Raw genomic sequence first — 24,290 nt, 5'->3', positions numbered from 1 at the left:
TCCTAGCAATTACCTACTTCCTAATGTTTTTAGAACCAAACTATTAATCATACACACAGTATTTGTATGTGTTTTTCTCCCAATGGTTCTGTTTCTTCTTTGCTCTTTACTGACAAGCAAATTCAGAGGCTTTAATTCAGGGCTGAAAAAAATGGTGCAGGAATGGTGCAGTTTAACCCTTTCACATCTCTTTCTGGTACAAAAACATTCTGCTCACATTGCTATTTAAAAACAACCCTATTCCTTCCTGGCTTCTTGAAACAATTGTGAAAGCAACTAAGAGTTTTTACAAATAGCATTTCCTTCGTATTCCTCTCATACTCTTGGTTGGAATAAGGAATCATAGAGAAGTAACTCCAAGCACAGGAAACTTTTGCCTGAAGCCATTTCTTTGCAGAATCTAGATCTTCTTAGCTGGTGTTCAGAAGGTGTCTTTCATCTTTGATCTTGCTGGCTGCAAGTTGGAGAGTTGCAATTCCCAAAGGCATTAGACCATGAGTGACTAGACTAAAGTAGTCACATATAATAGTTCTGGTAACTAGGGGATAAAGTAGGAACACCATTCTCATTGCATGTGAGAATTCTGTTCAAATAAAACACAATGCATATTTCCATCTTTAAACATTATACAGCAAGTATTACCAAATTCTCTAACTTCTCAAAATATACCTTTTAGGTTTCCAGATTTAAAAAATCCTATTTGTGAGAAGTCAGGCTAAGGGCAGAGTCAGACAACTCTGGAGTTGTTTCACAGATCTAACCTTTTCTTTGAAACCTTTTCCTGATTCCATATAAGGTAAAACAGGCCATTAGTATTTAATGTATAAGCACACCAGTAATATTGAATGAGCAGTCCTTGAGGCCTCTAACATAACTTTGCTGCTTCTGTCAAAGATATAGAATTTGCTGAACAGCAAAACAGTGCTATGATTATAGAACTCAAAATAGCCCAAGGGGTTGCATTAATTCTCTCTTTGTCCATTACATTTGTGTCTATAAATGCACAGGAATGCACTTTTCCCAGATTCAGAAAAATCTACAGAGGGACTGTTGACAGCATGGGGGCAGAAGCATTTATTTAGCTGTTTTCAAACATTTTAAAGTTGAACAGCTGAGCTAAAACTCACAAACATTGAACGTTTCTCTACTGAAGTTATTTTGTACATTTTTTGTTTCTTATGCTACTTTCCCCGAAAACAGCAAAGCATTCACAGTATGAATGGATTTTAATAGGATGCCCAACTGCTTGGGTCATGAAGAGATAGATTTGATAAAGGATGATAGGTTGGCTGTTACAGGAAAAAGAGGAAGCACAATTTGGTGCAGATTTCCATTTCCCTTGAACCTGAACATCTTCAAAGAAGAAAAAACAAGAGAGTCCAGTTGCCTCCTGAAAAAGCACCTTTGGGACAACCATGGCCTGGATGACTGAGAATTTCTACAGACTTTTAGCTATACAATTTGGGGTGAATACCCTTTCAATGGTGTGGGAGTAGGAATGGATTTCCAGAGAAAAAAACTGCAGATTACAGGAACCAGGAGCACTACTCAGGTGACCCTGAAGACACAGATAAACCTCCAAGTGCTTCAAGGACTCTCTAAGGATGCAAATGACCAGCTGTCTGCAAGGAATATAAATCCTTCCATTCCCCACTATCCTGTCAGAGCTGAAGAAGCTTCTTGGATGAGAAGCGAAAAGTCTTCAAAGATGAAAAAACAAGAAAGTCCAGTTGCCTCCTGAAAAAGCACCTTTGGGACTTGAACCTGAAAGTTAGACTTCTGGATGTCTTAGTAAATATCAAGTTTGTTCATAACAAGACCTCTTTCATTCATGACCTGGCAGCACATGAATGGGCAGACTCAGCATGCATCACTAAAGGAGGCATGTAGTTCTGCTAGATATATGCCCTCCTAGATTTCAGGTCCTTCAACAGCCACTGATCATGATAACCAGTTGCATAAAATCATCCTAGGCCAGACCAGAGGTGCTGGAGAAGTCTTTGCCTCATGCTGTAAGAGACTTCATAGCTCAGATTGAATCCTCCTTTATTTCTGATCCTTTAATACAGGGTCCCCAACCACGGGTCCACGGACCGGTATCGGTCCGCGAACAACTCCTACCGGGCGCTGGCTTGCTGGCGCCATCTTTTTGATGAAAAAGTGCTTCCGGTGAGCTTTTCCGGGTAGAAAGCTCACTGGAAGCACGCTTTCATCAAAAAGATGGCGGCGTAGCGCTCCGGTGAGCTTTTCCAGGTAAAGCCATTTCTACCCGGAAAAGCTCATCGAAGCTGCGCGCCTATCTTTTGATGAAAACGTGCTTCCAGTGAGGTCACCGGAAGCACTTTTCATCAAAAAAGATGGCGGCGCCCAGCTGATGCCGGTACCGGGCGCGCGCCCAGCTGATGCCGGTACCGGGCCGCGGCGTAAAAAAGGTTGGGGATCACTGCTTTAATAGATCTGAGGAGGTTACCCCTTTGAAGAGGAAGATCTGTGGCTTAGGCAATTTCCTGAAAAACTTCAGGTCAGTAACTAGAACAAGAGATAGACCCTAGGACCAGAGGGAGTTCTTGTCCATCTTATATGGGTGTGCCATTTGCAGTCTTTCCTGGGTAAAGAAACCTTACCATATGACCACACCCAACAATTAAATGACTATAATATGCTTTTCTGGAGGTTATGTCTATCTGTAAAATTCAATTGGTAAAAATGCAATTGCCTGGTTAGTGAGAGTTGTAATATGATGTTATGGTTACTGTTAGTTTCCCAGAGCCAATCCAATTTTTTCCCCTTAATCTGTAATGCCCTTTGTGACTTGGCTTTAAGTTATTTGAGGACCTGCCTCTCCTAATTGGATGCTCCCCACCTCTACATGCAAGGGATGCTGAGGGCCCTGATCCCTGACAAAGTCACAGGGTCATGGACCAAGAAGCTGTCTTCTGGTGGCCTTAAGGCTATGGAATAATTTAACATCGAAGGTCTAATTCAGACTTTCCTCCAATCTGCCAGTATTGTTTTGTTTAATCACCTTTTACAAAATAATGTGTGCTTTAATAAACTTTTTTTGTGTGTGTGACACTGGGCTCCTGCTTTATTTTTATTTGATTGGTGTTTTGGGTTATGATGGCTTGGTCTGGCAGTTGCACAGAGTAATTGTTTGGGATTTTATATGCTTTTACGATAGTTAATTTGTAAATCATCCAGAATCTGGGAGCTTGGCAGTGCATAAATAAATGTAATAACTAATTAACTAACTCAATAAACCAAAACATTTTGCCTGAAATCAAACTGCAAATTTCCTCCTTTATATGGGAAAACGTGCCTTATTTCCAGCATTTTCTTTACTCCCCAACATAGAGGTAAATAGACTCTCTATACATAGTATGGAAATGAGAACTCTATTTCCACTCTAAATGAACTGAGAGAAATAAGCATAAACCTTGCTATAGCCATAGACAAGAGACCTACAATGCAAGGCAGTGTTAGTTGAAAAAAACCAAATGGGCTCAAGCTGTGAACCACAGGAGCAGAAGGGGGCTTGCATATAAAATATCACTATTGTAACATGTGAGAATTTCAAACAGACCCTCAAACACACACACATTTGAATTTTGTACAATACATCCAGGTTTTAATTATGCAGCCTCCAGATGTAAACCTCACAGCTGAGTTGGTTCAAGGTTTATATGTCTCCCAGTGGCAACACTACAGTTTCATTTACATTTAACTCTCTCAGCAAGGAACCAAAGAGATGATGCCAAATGGTGCTGTTTGTAAAAATGCTGTAAGAAGCACATCGACCAATGGAAAGCTGCTACGATACCTTTATCATCATTTATTATCAAAAGTTGCCCACCTTGCCCACAAACGCCACCAGACGTATATTGGCTGGGGTCTCATCAGAGCTGAACCAAAATTCAGAATTATCATCCGAAGCTACAGAAAACTGAAAATCTCCTATAAGACAAGGAAAGAGAATTTAGCTAATTAAGAGCAGGAAAGTTGAAATTTAAATTTGTTTCCTGTCCTAGCAGGCTACCTACAATGTCATGTGTTCTTAAATGTTACTGTCTGATCTCAAAAACCTGGAGTGACAGTGCCTTATTGTTTGGTTTATTTTTAAGAGTGGGTGGGGAGAGAAAGAAATACTTTATTCAAAAGTCTCATAAGCTTTTTGAAGACATGAAACTTATGACTTGGGAAGGGCACTGAGGAGTTAAATGTGTTACAATCATTACTTAGATAATTCTTTTTTTAAAAAAAATTTATTGGTTTTTAAGACAAACATAGACAAACAAAACATAAAAACATCAAGACATCTTTCATATATATACATACAGTGTGTCAGTTGGTTTACAAATTGTTTTGTGCTTATTACTTAGATAATTCTTCTGAAGCTGCACAACAATGCCCAGCGTGAGACTGTGGGAGAAAGGCAATAATAGGGGATTTTTTTGAATAAAAATATTCTGGCATGAAGCTAAGGGAGAGAAATTCCAGAAAGGAAGCTTTGCCCTTGAAGGAGAAGTTATTGTACTCACCATCTTTGAAGGGATGAATGTAGCCAAAAATACGTAGCCCGTAATTTTTCCACTTGGGTGACACAGCCAACTTTTTTACTGTTGTACGAGTCTAAAAGTTAGAAAGGAAAAAAGAAGTTCTTTGCATGTAACTTTCCACTTCACAGCGGGAAAGTGGAATGTTGGACCAATGCTATCCAATTGTATTCACTGTGATAGCACACTGGAAAACAGAATTTATATATATGAGCTTCTCCTATGTATTGTGCAAATTTAAAGCATTACACAAAACATCAGCAGAGTGAGGGAATGCCAGTTAAACTTTCTCTTCAGATACAGTAAATAATGTCCCATTACTTTAGTGTTACTGTTTGCTTTATTGTGTATTGCACTATTGTCTTGATGTTTTCCTCTTCTAAGCTCTTTTACATTGCTGGCCTTTGGCTATAAAATTCATTCACTCATCCAGCAAAGTGACTATTGAAAGAACCTAAAGGCACCATTTATAAGAATAAATGAAATCAAGTGGGAATTTCTATTGCACTGCTGATCTTCCCACACTACTATATAGCTTCCTCTATCAGATTCTAATTTTGTGAGAGTTCCCATATTTGGCCACAATCATAGGGACAGGAAGCTGCATAGACTACATTTTTACTCAAATTTATGTCCTTAGGTTGTACTGAACTCCAATAATTTCTGGACAGCACAATCTTTAATTAGGAGAAACTGTAGCCCAGCAAATCATGATGGGACCTGCGAGAAAAGACTGATTATTTTACTTTTGTACACTTTGATTTTAATTTCTTTGTTGTATACAAAGAGTCAGAATGATAGGAACAATTTACAAATGCTGTAAACGAACAAATGAACGAATGGCATTCACCATCATTCAGATAAAGCCAAATTACATTTAACAAAACGTAAATTCACTTCAGAAGAACTTAAGAATATTTACTGCATAGAAAAAGAGAAGAAGCACTCTTTTAGAAGCTATGAAGAACTGGCATTTTTTTGGAGAATAGATTATACTCACATGAGGATATAGGGGAAAATGCAGATTCTTCCTTAGATGTCCCACAGCTCCTCCACACCAATCTTCAAATACATGCAAGTTTGCTCTCCCTTTGTACTGAAAAATCAAAATGGCATCACTTAGGCTATACATAAATTTTCTGGCAGTTTTGTAGTTTATGGTGTATGTATAGGCATGCAGGTGTATGTATCAGTGGTGGGATTCAAAATGTTTTACTACCGGTTTTGTGAGCGTGGCTTGGTGGGCGTGGCGGGGAAGTATACTGTAAAATCTCCAATCAGAGGTGATATTTGCTGGTTCTCTGAACTACTGAAAATTTCTGCTACCGGTTCTCCAGAACTGGTCAGAACCTGCTAAATACCACCTCTGGTATGTATGTAAAAAATAAGAATAAGGAACCTGAGTTCTCAAAAATTTTGGATTTTAGCTTGTATCACCCCAAACCAATGTTAAATGACTATGGGAATTCTTAAATACAAGATTAGTGTGTAAGACATCATTCCTCTGCCAGATAGACACCTAAGTTATTGATAATATTCATTAGCTAGCAAAAAAGGAAGACTGTGAATGTCAATAAACAAAACAAAATGAAGCATCACTCCATTATTTTACATGGTAAATATTACTGGACACTTACTGATGAAAATAATACTCTACATTATGAGAGGTCCTTGCTGCTCTCGGAGCTTGGTTATTGTCTTGCAGATGTTTCATTACTCAAACTAGGTAACATAATCAGCGGTAGTAAAGAGTGGCGTTTTCTCCCAGTTTATTTTCTAGTGGCCTGCCCTGTCAGCCTTGGTGGGAGTGATTTTGGGGGTTATTTGCTGGGGTTGTTTAATGTTAGCTTATTTGGCAGTTTCTTAACTGAGGTAATATTACTTCTTGACTGTTGGTCTAAGGTTAATCTTGGTGTTAATCTATGCTCATCTGGGTGTTGATTGCTGGTGATGAGGTACTTGGGTCTTATTGTTCCCTTTTGGATTGTTCATCGTCTCTTCTGCAGAGTATGTAGATATTGTTTATATGTATTGTATCTACTGATGGCCAATTTGTCAGAGTGCCAGGCTTCCAGAACTTCTCTAGTGTTTTTGGATTTGGCTTGTTCTTGTGTAAGAACTCTATTCAGATAAGACAAACACAGTGCAGAAAAAAGGAAACAGGTCACACGTACAACTTCTTCCAACAAAATGGATAGACTAATACCAAGATTAACATCAGATCAATGATGTGAGCATCAAAGTAAAATCAGACTAACAATCAAGAACTAAACAATGCCCCAAATCAAAGAACTGCCAAACAAGCAAACACTAAACAGCTCAACCAAAGAACCTCCAAGACAATTCCCAACAACACTGACAGGGCAAATTACTAGCATATAAATGGAGAGCCATTCCTTACTAGTACTGATGATGTTACCTAGTTTGGGTAATGAAATGTCTGTATTAAAACAACTAAGCTCAGAGAGCACCAAAGGCCCTTCATTTCAATCCTGAACTACAAATATTCTCCTTTATCAGTACAACACATTATATAATGTAATCTATTACAAGATCCTCTGCATTGTAGGTAAGTTATAAATATGTTAAATAAAATGTACTTGGGATAAGTCTGAGATTCCTTAAAATAAATATTAATGTATAATATTTAATGTGTAAAAAAAATTAAATTGAAGCCATTTGTTTATCAGCAAATAAACAACTGAATAACTGAAAGTTCTGGCTTTAGACAAAAAAAACCCATCCTTAATTATAATAAAGGTATGTGGAATGTGAACAGCTGCAGAATAAACCAAAATGTATTATCCAGGTATGCAAAATAAAACAACCACTTGCATACTTTCTTGTAATATTAGCTTTAAAATGGTCTGGGTATTTAGAGCTTAGAAATCAATAATGTCTTTCTGAAAAGTTAAGAGTCTCCAACTCTGGAAAAAGCAAGAGTAAAAACAAATGTAGGTACTATATTTTCAGACAGCCAGTTGCAACTTGACATATTTGATAAAGTTTTGGAGCACATTATGGCCTCACAACTCCAGCCAAGTGATATTACCTAAACCAATGTTTCTTAACCTTGGCAACTTTAAGCTGTATGGACTTTAGTTCCAACAATTCCAGAGCCAGCATGCTGGTAGGGAAATTCTGGAGTTGAAGTCCATACAGCTTAAAGTTGCCACGGTTAAGAAACACTGATCTAGGCTCATTCCCGTCCATCTTGGTTATGGGAAAACAGATATAATATTCTCTTATTAGACAAAGAAATATAAAATGAAAACTATTGCTCCTGGACAGCCAGAACAATTTATGAAAATCTTTCCTCTCGGTCTTGCATTTTTGTCAATTGCCAATCTATGTTACGATCACAGAGCAGCACATAAAATTAAACATTAAAATAAAGCAAAACCGAACAAAGCATAGTAATATATTACACTTGATGATAAAATCATCAGTGGGTGATCAAGGTCTGCCTAATTTTATAGACAGTGTAACAAAACTTAGCTACATTCAGAAAAACTGGATCATACTGATCCGACAATCCTAGTTGTACATAAAAGAGATCAGAATTTCAGGATATTTAATCAGGCAAGTTCTTATGAGTCCATGAGTCCCTACAGAGGGGGCAATACACAGGATATTGAAACTGTAGTCTCCTTGTCTACAGGAACACAGACTCGGGCTCATATGGAACTTTTTAATATCGGTCCTCCAGAACTGCTGTGGGCAGAACATTACAGGCCAAAATTAATGTCCTCTGAAATTTTAGAGAGAGTTATATGATATAAATATCTCACTGTATGTTCTAGAAAACATTCTTAGGTAAAGCAGACGTGTCCTGATTCTTAATGCTTTGTTTAAATGCATTAAGTGCATGTTCATACCCATCATTAGGAACTTTTCCTTGGAGAGGCTGAGATAGCAACAGCACTTAGACTTATCTACTGCTTCACAGTGCTTTACAGCCCTCTCTGTGGTTTACAGAATTAGCATATTGCTCCCAACAAGGCGGGTCCTCATTTTACTGACTTCAGAAGGATGGAAGGCTGAGTCAATCTTGGGCCTGGATGTTGGAGTTTTAATAAAACAGTTCTAACCCACGTTGATTTATAGTTACCCCCAGTGGTGGGATTCAAATAACTTAACAACCAGTTTGCCCAGGGTCAGGTTGGCTGTCATGGGAGGCCTGGCACATCTCTGTCCACCAGCTCCACCACACATGTGGGACAAACCTGACCCTGGGAGAACTGGTTGTTAAATTACACCCCCCCCCCCCCAATTAAAGTGGTTCTTGGGCTCTGCACTGCAATGGAGGGAAGGAGGAAGAAAAGCAGACTTCTTTTTCCACTGCCCATTTATCCATTGCAGCGCAGCACCCAGGATCCACTTTGGTAGTGGAGGGCGGGTAACTTAACAACCGGTTCATGTGAATCGGTGCAAACCAGCTGAATCCCACCACTGATTACCCTCCATAAGGAAAGGGCTCAGATCTGTGGGCAAGATCCTGCACTAGTTTCAACCTTGAATAGCCCTGCCTCCCTCTTTAAAACTGCATTGGAAACACAGGGGGCTACCTGCATATGACCTTTTTGCAATTCAAACCCACTCAGTTGATCACAGCCACATGAACGGCCTCTTTCTCCTGCTGACAGTTACACTTTAATATTATCCAAGCCAATATTGGGACTAAACATAACTGATCATCAAGCCACATCACTTGTACCATCCAAATATTGTGTTGGCTAAAAAGAGGAAGTCTGTCCAGCTAGAGCAAGATATTTGGCAACTGCTGCATATTTCCCAAGCTGTTTTTATCAACACAAGTCCACTGGAAAAAGCAATTCCAAATCCAACAGATTTTAACCAAAACATTATTATAGTACAGTAACCTCAAAGTTATATGGAGACTCACCATTTTATAAGAAGGGCGAGAATTTCCTGTTAAGAGAATCTTAACTCACACCGAGCTTCTTATTGCCAGGGTTAAAGTCTATGGTGAACATATGTGCTAGTTCTGTCCTTGTGTACCTCCACCCCATGTTTCTCTAATTATTTTGCAATTTCTTCCTAATTTCTTTCTACCCTCTGAGGCTCATTCTGCTAGTTAAGCACTGCCACCAACTTAAGACTTTATTTGTTTTTTCATTATTACTATTGGCTTCCCCTATAGTAATTCTGGCTTATAAAATACGATAGCATACTGAAGACACAATAATATGTACTTTTATTAATGCCTTGCATTAGCAAGATTATGACAATTGTTGGATGGAAAAGGAACTTATTTATAATTTAATAAGTTTGGGGCCACCTATTTAGCCCATGGAAACCAATATTTGTGAACTCTGTTTTAAAAGGGGTTTTTCTAGTGTTGTGTGCTGAAGAGAGTCCTTTGGAGTTGGTGGCCAATAAATTTAAAATACCACCACCAACTACTCAAGTAAATTACATAACAGGGAGAAGTTTGCATTATACTTATTCGCTATCACATCCAGGCACTCTTGAACATAGGGAACTTTGCTTGAAGACACTTTCCAATATTTGATCTTGATGTGTCTTCTACACTACAGTAATATAGAGCCATGTAAAATAGGACTCTATCATGGATAAACATATGTTATGCATCTTGAAAGTTAGCAGTCTTACATGAATGAAAAATGTAGAGTATAGTAAAGTTCCTTTGCTATTCAATAATGGCCCTCTGCTATTTTACCCCACTGAAAGCAGTAAAAAAAAAGAAGCTATCACCTTTAACTAGCACCATCTGAATGTTATTTGACATACATTTCCGGAAGTTACAAGATAGGTATTCTATCATTTTAGTGCAGTTCCATGTAAGCTTGATATCCCATTTTTATAGAGGTCTTTTAGGCATACAATTGTTTAAAATTTCTTAATCTTCTTTAACATATATTAACACGTGTTCTAAGCATTTTAGAACAAAATCGACATTTAACTTATTCCCCACAAAACCATTTAGACTTTGAAAAAATCCTTGAGACGTCCCCAGAGAAATTGTCTATAATATATAAATTTATATTAAATTTATGTGGGAAACATGAACAAGAAGAGACATTTTATCATGTTTGATGAATGGGTAAAAAAAAACTAGAAAAATGGGGATTCAAATACACACATTGATTCAGAAGATTTTAAAGACTAATGTACAACTGAAATCAGAGATTTTTTTCTCTCCCTTTTGTATTGATGGACAGTTAGAAAAAAAAAGTCATGGAACTTTGTTTCCATTTATGATAACATGCAGCGAGATTATTGTGCATACAAAGATGAAAAGATTTGGCACTACCCACAATGAGAAAAGGGTGATGAAGATGATGGAACTTGATAAGACAGCTAAATTGCTTTTTCTTTTAATCAAAGAAAAGAGAATATCAACATTTATCCCTGACTGAAAAACCTTTTAGACTTTTTGTATAAAACAGAAAAAAATGAATTTAGAACAAGTGAGCAGATTATAGAAAGAAGAGGGGCATGTTGATACCATAGAGTAAGAAGTAAATTTATAATTGTACTTATAATTATAACTGCTGTACTTATGATTGCCATGTAGAAGATTGGCAGTCAGTTCTTTATATGCCTTTTCTCTCTCTTTTTTGCTTGTTTTTCTTTCTTGCACTTTAAGATTGCTGTTGATTTTTTTTCTCTATATTTTATCTTCCTTTTGAATTTTTAAAAAATATATACAAATAGATTTTGAAAACATCCAACTATAAACCAATATCCAGTGTTTCAGATGTAACAGAAACAATGTAAGATTACGTATAAAAGAGTACGAAAAGATTAAATCCGTTAAGTCCTGTTCAAAATGCCAGGTAAAATACAATGTTATTCAATAGTTTCTTAAAAATCAAAATGAGGTGGTGCCAATGGGTTGGTGGCCTGCTCCTCTTGACAACCCATGTTTCTCCTAAAGCCGTGATGGCGAACCTATGGCACGCATACTACAGATGGCACACAGAGCCATTTGTGCAGGCACGCGAGTCCCAGCCAAACTTACCTGCATTGCATATGCGTGTGCCTCCCCGCTGATTTTTAGTCCCTTTGAGGCCATTTTCGCCCTCCCGAGGCTCAAGGGAAGCCTCTGCAGCCTCAGGAGGCCGAAAAACAGGACTTCCAGGAATACCGGAAGTGCCCATTTTCAGCCTCTGGAGGCCTCTGGAGCTTGTGGGAAGTTGTTTTCACCCTCCCAGAGGCTTGAGGGAAGCCTCTGAAGCCTTGGGAGGCCAAAAAAAAAATGGGCCTTCGGGAAATACTGGAAGTGCCAAAATGGGCCCCTTTTCAGCCAGAGGCTCTCCAGAGGCTGAAAATGAGCACTTCCGGTATTTCAGGAAGGGCCATTTTTCAGCCTCCTGAGGCTGAATGTGTAGTAACTAATGTGTAGTAACCATGTTTTAAGCAATGTAGTTAATACAACAACTGGAGAATTGCCATTCACTCGTTGGCATGGCAGAAAGCCAAATTTAAGTTACCTACACACATTTGGAGTTCCAGCATGGGTGCATATTCCCTCACAAGTAAGACTGAAAGGGCAACATAGAGCTAAGAAGTTATTTTTTGTGGGTTATGGAGCCAACCATAGATCATTTAGATTTTGGGATCAAGGCACAGCTCATGTTTATTGTAGTGCTAGTGCAAAATTTCTCGAGCACGTTGGGTGGGATAAACTGGAACAGGAATCCAGCAATGATATTATTATTGACACCCAAATAGTCCCTAAAGATGATATCAGTAAACAACAAATAGCCATTAAAGAGGAAGAACAGGAGGAAGTAGGAGAACAGGCACAGGAAGAGGTAGGAGAACAGGAGCAGGTGGCACAAGAAAACCCACCAGTTAGCCCTGTATTACCAAGATGTTTAACCTGTGTAACACGACCACCTGATAGATATCAGGCTAGTGTTGTATGCCAAGTGAATACAGTTCCAAGTAATTATAGTGAACTAAAACTGTATCCTGCTAAGGATCAGGCTACTTGGCAGAAAGCAATGGATAAGGAACTGGAATCATTAAAAAGACTGGAGGTATACGAAAATGTTAAGTTACCACCAGGTAAACATGCCATAGGATGTAAATGGATATATAAACTGAAGACAGATGTAGATGGGACTGTTACCCATAAAGCCAGGTTAGTAGCACAAGGATTTAATCAGACTGCAAATGACTACGATGAGGTGTTTGCACCTAGTCTGAAGGCTACTACATTAAGGGCGGCATTAGTGTGGGCAGCTAAAGAAAAATACATTGTAAATCATTTGGATGTAGAGACAACATATCTGCATGCACCGTTGCAACACACTATATATTTAAAGAAACCTTTAGGTATCAAAAATGATAATACTGATAATAATGATTGCTGGAAATTGAAAAAGAGTCTTTATGGCTTAAAGCAATCAGAATATGAGTGGAACCAATGTATAGTTAAAGAATTGACTAAAATAGGGTTTGTAGCTGGCATGGCTGATCCATGTTTGTTTAAAAGAGAAAGTAATGGTGTAATTTCATTATTGCTATTATTTACTGATGACATAGCATTAATCACCAAAACTGAACAAGAAGCTACTAAAATAATTTCACTGTTAGAGAGGAAATTTAAGATAAAACAGTTAGGAGAAATGAAACATTATCTTGGTTTAAAGATAGATAGAACTAGGGGAGGATACAAAATCTCACAGGCAGATAAAATTAACCAATTACTAAAAAGTTTTAAAATGGAACTTTGTAAGCTGATTAAGACACCAATGAGCCAGGAATTTAGCCATAGTGATGTTCAAAGTCCTGTTTTTGATAAGAACATTTATCAGTCCTTGATTGGTAGTTTATCTTATCTCAGTAATTGGTCGAGGCCAGATATTGTATACAGTGTTAATCTATTAGCAAGATTCAATGCTGAGCCAACTGAAAGGCACTGGCAAGCTGTTAAACGTGTGTTAAGATACCTGAAACAAACAATGCATTATGCATTGTATTTGGAGCCTAAAGATGAACTGAATTTGACTGCATATGCTGATGCAAGTTTTGCTACAGACATAAATACACGAAAATCTACATCGGGTATTGCTGTATTATTGGGAAAAGCATTGATTGGATTGAGATCTATTAGACAGAAACTTCTAAGTTTGTCAACAATGGAGGCTGAATTCTCATGTTTGTCTTTACTATGTACAGATTTAATTTTGTATAAACAATTACTAATTGACATGGGAATTGATGTAACAGATCCTATTGTTATTTATGAAGATAACCAATCAGCAATACAGATGGCTTCAAATATTGCTGTTAAAACAAGAACAAAACACACAGATTTAAGATATTTAAATGTGAGACAATGTGTGCAAAATAAGATGATTAAGCTAGAATACTGTATGTCAGAAAACAATATAGCAGATCATTTTACAAAGGCCCAAGGCTCTATAAAGCATAAGGCTTGCTGTGAAGATTATGGACTTAGAATGTAAGGTTATCTATATTGTCTTACCCAAAGGGGGAGAATGTTAGGAATATAAGTTACCTAACAGGTATTTGGGTTAGAAATATATAAGCCAGGATAGACATTTTAGTACTATGTCTTTAAGAGATTGCAAAAACTGCAATTGGGTGTGGTTTTTCAAACGGTCATAAGATGGAGCCAGAAACCTGGGTTGTTTTAGCCTTAGTCTCAGAAGAGAGTGAATCTCTGTTTCCTTCTGTTGGAAAGTATTGCCATTCCTCCATTTCTTCTAATTGACTGATATTATTGGAATTTGATGTAAGTCTGATACTGAACTGTTTTTGACACTGGAATTTGTTATTGGATTATCCCTGGATGAAAACTGACTGATTTACCTGTGAATGACTTTTGGACTGCTTATCTTGAACTTTGCTTAAACTTTCTGGAAGTAAAAACCTACATTTACTGTACAGTGTATCTGTGTACTGTGTGTGTATTATTCAAACACTTCTCTCAAATACGTCTCCCTGTATGCGCTCATTCTCCTAACGGGGAATTACCTCAACACTTCCCTCGAGCCTCGAGAGGGCGAAAACATCTTCAAATGGGCCAAAAGTCAGCTGGGAGGCCCATGCATGCGCAGTGCAGGTAAGGGGGCAGGATGGGGGTGTTGCACACACATGCGTAGGGAGGCAGGGCACATTGCATTGTGGGTGCCGTCATGCACACACGCTTTCAGCACACCACAATGAAAAGATTCGCCATCACTGTCCTAAAGGAAGTGAATAGAAAAAGTCATACAAAAGAAGTCTATTTTACAGAGATGTTTCTGCTGAGAAAACTTTTTTTTTTAATTTCCTCCTGACACTGAAAAAGTTCTTGCTACTGCACATAATATGGGTAATATTTGATTCGAGGAGTGTTGCATCTCCAGCTGAAGGTCAGAAACAGAGGTCATTGCAGTCAACCCACGTCCACCATTCACAATTATGAGCTACAGCACAATTACTGAATCCACAATCTTGCTGAAAATGGGCCTTTCCCTTTCTTAACATCTCTGTTGCAATGATAATCCCATCCAAGCAGTGATTCATAATGTCCTTGCTTCTTGAATTCAACCCTCATCTGGCACATCTCAGCTGCTGCTCCCTAGGTATTGTTGTAATACTTGAAATAGAAGATTAGTCACAAGCTTCATTAAAGTCATAGGAGCTGAGGATATGGAAACAAAAAAAAAATATGGCTGAGATGGAACAATATCAAAGTAAATCCCCGATATAACCCAACAGAGCATCTTCTCATAAAAGTCAGTGTTTCAGAAGTGATGCTTCAATAAATACAACGCACATCATGCTATTGTTATTATGCATGAAGTTAATGTAAGATGCTGATTGGTCTCCTGTGCAAACCTAAGTACTGAATAAAGCAAGAAACTTAAATTTATTATCCTTTGTGAAACATCCCAAGAGAACAGGAGGCAAGATGTTTTACATATATAAAATAAATGCCAACCACTAAAATCCAAAGGTGTGGATAAAGGTCAGGAGGGTAGGAGTGGTCCTCACATGAAGGGGGGGCAAGATGTTCCAGATGGCAGGTGCAATGACAGGGAAGGCCTCTCTTCTGGACCACACTAGTTGGAATAATTGACTGATGGGACTCACAGCAAGCCTCTGTCGGCACGGGTGGAATAGACTAATTCCAGTAGGATGCATTTTTAATAGCTTCTCTGCCTATTTCCTGTCATAATGGGAGCCAAACAGCAGCTGAAATGCCCAGATGGAAGTATCTGTGTTGCAATGAAGAGTATTACTCCAAACCCTGTAAATAAATCTCAGCTGAAGATTCTGCAGGAGGTGAGCCGGATCAAAGAGGAGGAAACTGAATCAATTAAATCTTATTTATTTGCCTGAACTAATTGTAGAACCTCCCTGGCAGTATTTAAAAACATTGTTTAGCCACTATGAACATAAACCTTCAGGATAGGTTCAATTATTGTAAGATCATTTCATAAAACAATGGTCTCCTCAGCCAAGAATTAGTCTATTCACAGCTGTTACTGACTTTTGGCAGAGAATGTACGCTTGACATCAAATGCCGAAATCCATTATGAAACTTCTATGAAGCATCAGAATAGAAACAGAGCAAATATTCTAATTTTCTTTTGTACTTCCCATTCATTTTAATGGATTGCATCAGGCTAATACACACAAAAGACTAAGCCATCAGATTATTAAGCTGATGTTGGTTTTATGTGATTTTGAAGCTATTGTGATTTAGTGTTTTTTACAAGCCAGACTGCTCTGGCTGATTTAGCAAACCATGATTCGGGTTAGCTCCAACAATTCAATGACCTCAATGTTTCATTTAATAATACTTTCTAAATGTTCCCCCTGCAGAATCACTAACTCCAAATTACCTTCTCTCCCTCTTGATGGGAATGATAACTGGCATAGCAGGAACCAACATAGAATGAAAAAGATTAGAATTTAAATTCTGGTGCATATATACAAGCTTTGTGTGCTATATACTGAATAAACAGCTATTATACTTAGCCTCATTCTTATATATAATAAGATATCTATAAGTTGTGCCTGATAGTCTACTAACCAATTCCAGAATAAAGGCTGAGAGCATAGACAAGCTAGATGTACAGTCCTTTTATGTATCATAGTATTTGTATGCCAATAACTCCAGGTAGGCTTGTTGGTTTACACAGAATCCAATAAAAATAAATTCCACAACATACAGTAAATCTTATAGCAACAATGACCTCTTTGTTATCAAGCTTATCTACACGAGCTGCCAAATGTTTTCCAGAACAATTCCATTTCCAACTATGCCTCTAAAAGCCAGAGATTCTACAGATCTTTTTGCAAAGAAGTATTCCATAGGCATGGAGAACTTGATTGAGAAACACTGGTCCCTTGTGTCCCTCCTCAAATTATATATGGGAAGGGCTTTTAACTTCATGTTGGGAAAATAGCATTGGATGAATTGACCAAGTATCAACCATATTGGACTCTGAAAATAACAACCATCACCTTCAACTACACTGCTCAAAAAAAAATAAAGGGAACACAAAAATAAGACATCCTAGATCTGAATGAATGAAATATTCTTATTAAATACTTTGTTCATTACATAGTGGAATGTGCTGACAACAAAATCACACAAAAAAGATCAATGGAAATCAAATTTAGCAACCCATAGAGGTCTGAATTTGGAGTTACACTCAAAATGAAAGTGGAAAAAAACACTACAGGCTGATCCAACTTTGATGTAATGTCCTTAAAACAAGTCAAAATGAGGCTCAGTAGTGTGTGTGGCCTCCACATGCCTGTATGACCTCCCTACAACGCCTGGGCATGCTCCTAATGAGGTGGCGGATGGTCTCCTGAAGGATCTCCTCCCACACCTGGACTAAAGCATCCCCCAACTCCTGGACAGTCTGTGGTGCAACGTGGCATTGGTGGATGGAGTGAGACATGATGTCCCAGATGTGCTCAATTGGATTCAGGTCTGGGGAATGGGCGGGCCAGTCCATAGCATCAATGCCTTCATCTTGCAGGAACTGCTGACACACTCCAGCCACATGAGGTCTAGCATTGTCTTGCATTAGGAGGAACCCAGGGCCAATCACACCAGCATATGGTCTCACAAGGGGTCTGAGGATCTCATCTCGATACCTAATGGCAGTCAGACTACCTCTGGCGAGCGCATGGAGGGCTGTGCGGCCCCCTAAAGAAATGCCACCCCACACCATTACTGACCCACTGCCAAACTGGTTATGCTGGAGGATGTTGCAGGCAGCAGAACGTTCTCCACAGCGTTGCCAGACCCTGTCACATCTGTCACATGTGCTCAGTGTGAACCTGCTTTTATCTGTGAAGAGCACAGGGCGCCAGTGGCGAATTTGCCAATCTTGGTGTTCTCTGGAAAATGCCAAACGTCCTGCACGGTGTTGGGCTGTAAGCACAACCCCCACCTGTGGACGTCGGGCCCTCATACCACCCTCATGGAGTCTGTTTCTGCCGTTTGAGCAGCCACATGCACATTTGTGGCCCGCTGGAGGTCATTTTGCAGGGCTCTGGCAGTGCTCCTCCTGTCCTTCCTTGCACAAAGGCAGAGGTAGCGGTCCTGATGCTGGGTTGTTGCCCTCCTACAACCTCCTCCACGTCTCCTAATGTACTGGCCTGTCTCCTGGTAGCACCCCCATGCTCTGGACACTACACTGACAGACACAGCAAAGCTTCTTGCCACAGCTCGCATTGATGTGCCATCCTGGATGAGCTGCACTACCTGAGCCACTTGTGTGGGTTGTAGACTCCGTCTCATGCTACCACTAGTGTGAAAGCACCGCCAGCATTCAAAAGTGACCAAACCATCAGCCAGAAAGCATAGGAACTGAGAAGTGGTCTGTGGTCACCACCTGCAGAACCACTCCTTTATTGGGGATGTCTTGCTAACTGCCTATGCTTTCCACCTGTTATCTATTCCATTTTCACAACAGCATGTAAAATTGATTGTCAATCAGTGTTGCTACCTAAGTGGACAGTTTGATTTCACAGAAGTGTGATTCACTTGGAGTTACATTGTGTTGTTTAAGTGTTCCCTTTATTTTTTTGAGCAGTGTATATCAGAAGTGTATTGGCAACCAATGCATTCCCTGTAGTTATTCTGGGCCAAAGTATCACTTACCTCCTCATTCCAAGGCAGAACATGGCTTGTTACATTTGGTTTTGAGGCTCTTCCAGTTCTGTCGTGACTATACCTTTTAGAAAACCACCCATGAACTCCTTGATCTTCTACCTGTAATTTTTTTAAAAAGGGAAATATAAACAAAATAAAAATTAAGTAGGATGTCATTTGTAAAAGATCAAAGAAACATACTTTTGGAATTATGCCTGATAATTCCAAAAGATACCAGTGCCAAATACAAAAGTTTTGAGAAAATTGGTTGATAATAATAGAATACAAGTGTTGAATGTCCAGGTCTGTCAAACTGGTGACCCACAAGCTGGATGCATCACACACAGACCACCCCCACAAAGGCAAAAAATGTCACAATATGTCACAATGTTACATGACACAATTGAGTTTGGCACCTGTGCATCTAGTCTATCGCATCTACAGTAGATACAGAAAGAGTGCAACAGAGGAGGAAAATCTTCTAGGTCTGTTCAGATACACAGTGCTATCACTCCTCAGACATCCAGATTAGAAACATCAGCAGGAAATGACTCAAACCTGCCCAATCAGCTTATGTCAACCATCCCTCCTTATAAAGAGACAAATTACTTAGGCAATTAGGGTATTCAAAGAAGGGAACAAAAGTCTTAGCTTGTGATCAATGACACCTTGTCAAATTCCTCTTCTGGCAGAATTAATTCTCAGCCAGCTGCCACCAGTGAAGGAGGAAGGAGAAAATATCCCAAGATTAACTATGTCACACCTGGCCTTCTCTCCAGTAAACCTCCAAAGGTTTTTGTTTTTGTTTTTGAAATGCCTGTACCAGCTAAAGATGGAGGCAGGTGGCTGCTTTCTGCAGGATTGGGACTTTTACACCTGGCCTCTAATTTACCATTTCTTCCTTATGAGGAAACTGTCAGTCAGTACAATGGTTAGAAGGATATAAAGGTGAGCTGTAGCTCTTGGAAGCACTTGCTCCCATCTGTGGCTCTGATCTCATTCATGAGCATCTATCATAAAAAGGACTGTCTGTCTGAAATGACAACAGATATTCTATCTGTCTGGCAAACACACAGAAAGATGTGGGCTTCTGTTGTTCACAAGAACTGCCACAGAGCTCTGAAAGAGAAAAGAGCTATTTGCAGAAATGAGCTATATCATAATAGAAAATAGTCTTCTGCAGGTGGAGTTTCATCCAGGTGGGAATACTGGGAAGGTGGTATCTTCTCTAGGCAGGAATACTAGGAAGTAATCTAACATGTTGAGAAGATACTAGGATATAAATGACTTAGAAAAAGTATAGTTGGAATGGACAAAAACTCTGCTGTAATAAAAAAAATAATGCAGCCAGGTAAGTTGAATAAACAAACATTCTAGTGAGTACTACTCAGATTGTGCAAATGTACAGTATGTCTTTGAAGTCCTTTAGATCAGGGGTCCTCAACCACCGGGCCGCGGACCGGTCCCGGTCCGTGGAGCACTCTGTACCGGGCCGCAAATAAAAATTTTTTTTTTTAAATGGCGGCTTTCTTCACCTTCGGTGAATGCTGCTGGGATCGGGGATCAAGGACACAAATGAGAGAAGGGGAGGGAGGAAGCAACCAAAGCCTGTCCTGCTCTCTGGCTCAGCGGCTTCGGTTTCCTCCCGCCTCGTTCCTCTCTCAGTCGCTCTCTCGCTGCACCAGCCCTTCAAAGAAGCCGGGGCCGGTGGCTTTTCCTGTCGCCGCAGCGCCTCCGAGCGCCGTTCACCCCCACCCGCCCACCCGTGCGCGGTTCAATTCAGTGCCCGTTCTGCCTGCCTGCCTGTTTGGTTGTTTGGGAGCAGCTTCGGCTGAGAATAATAACTATTCGCCTCTTTTTATCAGCCGAAGCTGCTCCGAAACGAAGAAGGCAGGCAGGCAGGCAGAACGGAGCACTGTGGATTGAACCACGCGGGCGGGGGGGTGGGGGTGGGGTAAACGGGTGCGCTTCGGAGGAGCTGCGGCGACAGGAAAAGCCACCACCCCGCTTCTTTGAATCAGTTTCTTCCTGGGCTGGTGGAGCAGCGAGAGAGCACTGAGAGAGGAACGAGGCAGACACCTGAGGGAGGGAGGGAGACACCTGAGGGATGGGGCTGAGGGAGGCAGGGCGAGGCGCTCCCTGAACTTGGTGGTTTGCTGGCAGACGTTTTATTACCCGACTAGGTAACAACATCAGATGTTACCTAGTCAGGTAATGAAACGTCTGCAAGCAAACCACCAAACTCGGATTCTCCCCCGGTCCTTGAGAAAGTGTTTGTGCTTGAAACTGGTCCCTGGTACAAAAAAGGTTGGGGACCACTGCTTTAGATTGTTGGCTAAACCTCACTCTCTCTCTCATAATAAGGATGCTACCTTGCCTGGTTAAAAAAAAAGCAAAGTATCCAAGCTCAGAGATCACAAACAACCCAATAGTTCAACCCTGGGCTACATACATTTTCTTCTGTTGGAATTCAGATACAAGTTGGTCTTTTCCTTTTGGCTTGTTAAATCTAGATCTGAACTGATTCTAGATTCCTTTTCATTGTGCAGATGCAATTTCAGAGTTCCCATTACCAGCTTTTGAGTGGTCTGAATTAATATCCTATTCTTATATATTAGAATAGAATAGAATTCTTTATTGGCCACATGTGATTGGACACACAAGTAATTTGTCTTGGTGCATGTTCTCTCAGTGTACATAAAAGAAAAGAGACTTTCGTCAAGAGTCAAAAAATATATATGCTGTCCATCTCACTGTTGAGTGACTTTTATTACGGAATTATTATGGAAAAGAGAAGGTAAGGGATGGGTATTTGATTACTGCATTTTACTAAACACTCAGCTATGTAGTCAATTTTCAATTATTGATGAATTATGAATAATTATTAATATAATACCATATTCTGTATCCTTAGAAAGTATCCTTAAAAAGATAAAGCAGTGGAAAATGGTTAAAAAATATATCAACCCTTACTAACCCAGCTTACTTTACTGATGGACGTGTTCTAGCAAAATGCTATAATTTGTGTCACATCCCTAAAGATGCATTCACTTCTATGAAATAAATAATATGTGTCTCATGTACAGTAATCACATCTATTCATATCTATTTTGCCTCATGCTCATGCTGTAGGAACCTAAGGCCAATTAATTTTTCACCACAGACAAACACATGTTGTACACTTCCAGACAGCTATATTAATCTACCAGCCAAATGCCTTGCCTTTAGGCGGTTTTCATGACACCATAGCCTTCCCATCTGTAAAAAGATTTCTCTCCTACCACATTTCTCTTGATGAGTAAAAAAAACAAAAACATTTTAGCTTTAACCTCTTAACATTACCAGTATTACTATTACGTTCACAGCCACACTTTTGCAAGGGGGGGTGGGATGGCCTGTTTTCCATTGCAGGGAAATCTGGCCCTGCTACTTTGGGTCTTGTCCTGTATTTAACCCCTGCGTGGTCAAATTTGGGCACAGACAGCATCTTCAATCAACTCTCTGACATTCAGATATAGATTGTTAAAAATGGATCTTTTTTCAGCCTACTTCCCACTTGAGTAAAATGCCTCTACAATTACAGCTGTTCAGAAAGCTGTTTAAATGGAGTCATGCCCCTATCAGAAAGTCTATCCAGGCTTTTCTATCCAGGTGTGCTGCTATATCACCACGCCAAATGATACATTGCAGTTTTTACAATCATTTTTCCCATTTCCCAACCACTACCACCCGCAGCATCCTCTCAGAGAGCTGAATTTTAGAGGGGAGATAAAGAAAAATTGCAGACTTTTCTGGAGGTGGGGGTGGAGAGAGACACATTTTTCTTCTTATGGAGAGAGGATAAGGGATTTTTGTAAACTCGTAGTCCAAAGCTTAAAGCCTTAAAGAATAGAATATGCAGCTGTTGCCCAGTTTGAAAGTAAAAAGGGAAAAACTCTTCCAAGTTTTATATTTCCAAAAATAAAAGCATGCCCTTGATGATAGCATCTTAGTATCAAAATAGATTTGAAAAAAATAAGTACAAGTGGGAAACCTTTAAATGTGTATTTTTAAATTTTAGGAAGCTGAAAAACTGCCAGCCTGGAAAAAACTTATTGTATGTTTGCCACCTGTGATTGTGCACATTCCATATTCTTCTTTGGCATTTTGTACATTATGTAAGGCTTTGAAGCATGTTAATCATGCTTGTTATTTCTACTTCCTACATGAAAGTATCTGTGCAATAAAAAGAAACACATGAAAGTTGGCAGCGAAGGCTTGTGGAGGAAACTGGTAGCCTCTTTTAATTTTAAGTTTTAAGTACACCACTTTCTGCCAAGAAAGTGCAATTCTTCATTTAAAAAAAAAATAGCAGGGCTACAGAAAAGATCCAAAAGAGGCAACAGGCTTGTGCAGATGCTTCAAAAGGTCTCTTTGGCAATCTGGTCGTGTGGATGTAGATCCCTTGCAAAAAGTTTTGAAATAGTGATCATCTAAATGATGCAACTGCTTTAATGCTTTGACAAGAGGTGTTTAGCAAAGCCTTATTTCTGATACTCCCCAGGATTAAAAGACGAACTAGTTTCTGTTACAGAAGTGAGTCAGAGAAAAAAAAAACTTTTCTCCATCAGGTTCAAAATACAGGACACTGACACTGATCGATTTATACCCATATGCTCCTGTGAGTGTGAATATATCCAGTGGTGGGATTCAGCCAGTTCGCACCACTTCGGGAAAACCGGTTGTTAAGTTTCTGAGCAGTTTGGTGAACTGGTTGTTGGAAGAAATCATTAGGGCAGAGAACCAGTTGTTAAATTATTTGAATCCCACCACTGGGTATAACTGTTGTTGAATGCATTTGTAGCACTAAATGTTTAACATCATAAACGCAGATACACCCAAGTCAACAGTCTTTGACAGGATCAGGAAGAATTCCTCATATCGTGCACAATTTACACACTATATTATAAAAGTAATGATCTTATTCTCAATATAAATAAACATCATATTTCCCCTGGAATTGTATTTTCCCTTACTATAGACCCAGACAGGAGTAAACACATTATAGGGAGATTTCATGAAGGTTATGATTCCTCCCCACCGCTGCAGTGATTTTGGTGGGCTCTTAACAAATTTAACTTCCATTGCCAAGATAAAGTCATCATGAAATTACATTCCCCTTTCCATTCCACTGCACCCCTGAGAAGTGGAAGATTTACCAGATTCCAGGTTGCTGTATAACAAATGACTGTTATAGCATTGTCAAAATGATGTCTCTGTTTTTTCCTCTGGTCTTCCCTTCTCGCATTAATTTTATCTTTTAGTTTCTATTGAGGGTCGGGGCTTTTGGCTACCTCTATCCCAGCACCTATTCTATTCCATTTTATTACTGTAAGCTGCTTTTGGAGACTATTCTGTTGAAAAGCAGAAGAAAACATAGCAAATTCTTTGATATCAATTTGTGTATCTATTATTTATCATAGGCATTAGGGCTCTACCAGACTATATTTAATAAACCAGGTTCAAAAATGGGGAAAGCTCCCTTAAACCTACAGTTTAATGGTATTAAAATGATGGCTGTGACCGTACAAAGATCTATCGTTTTTTTTAAAAGGACATTCATAAAA

General features: G+C 39.3%; 1 protein-coding gene across 3 annotated transcripts in view; it reads right to left on the bottom strand.

Annotated features, from left to right (window-relative positions):
- The window catches only part of B4GALNT4 (beta-1,4-N-acetyl-galactosaminyltransferase 4), a 225,868-nt gene that overhangs the window by 56,389 nt on the left and 145,189 nt on the right, over positions 1 to 24,290 (bottom strand). For all 3 annotated transcript variants that reach the window (XM_087950698.1, XM_087950697.1, XM_026668134.2), the window contains exons 3-6: positions 18,694 to 18,804; positions 5,554 to 5,649; positions 4,539 to 4,629; positions 3,854 to 3,954 (exon numbers count right to left, since the gene is read on the bottom strand). In XM_087950698.1, the coding sequence (XP_087806824.1) occupies positions 3,854 to 3,954; positions 4,539 to 4,629; positions 5,554 to 5,649; positions 18,694 to 18,804 (399 nt within the window). The remainder of the gene's footprint in view (positions 1 to 3,853; positions 3,955 to 4,538; positions 4,630 to 5,553; positions 5,650 to 18,693; positions 18,805 to 24,290) is intronic.

The sequence above is a fragment of the Notechis scutatus genome, chromosome 1, assembly GCF_049901735.1.
Source record: "Notechis scutatus isolate UNSWTSFEM ecotype Mainland chromosome 1, rNotScu1.2, whole genome shotgun sequence".
NCBI classification, from domain to species: domain Eukaryota; kingdom Metazoa; phylum Chordata; class Lepidosauria; order Squamata; family Elapidae; genus Notechis; species Notechis scutatus.
This window is presented reverse-complemented; position numbering and strand designations above follow the sequence as displayed.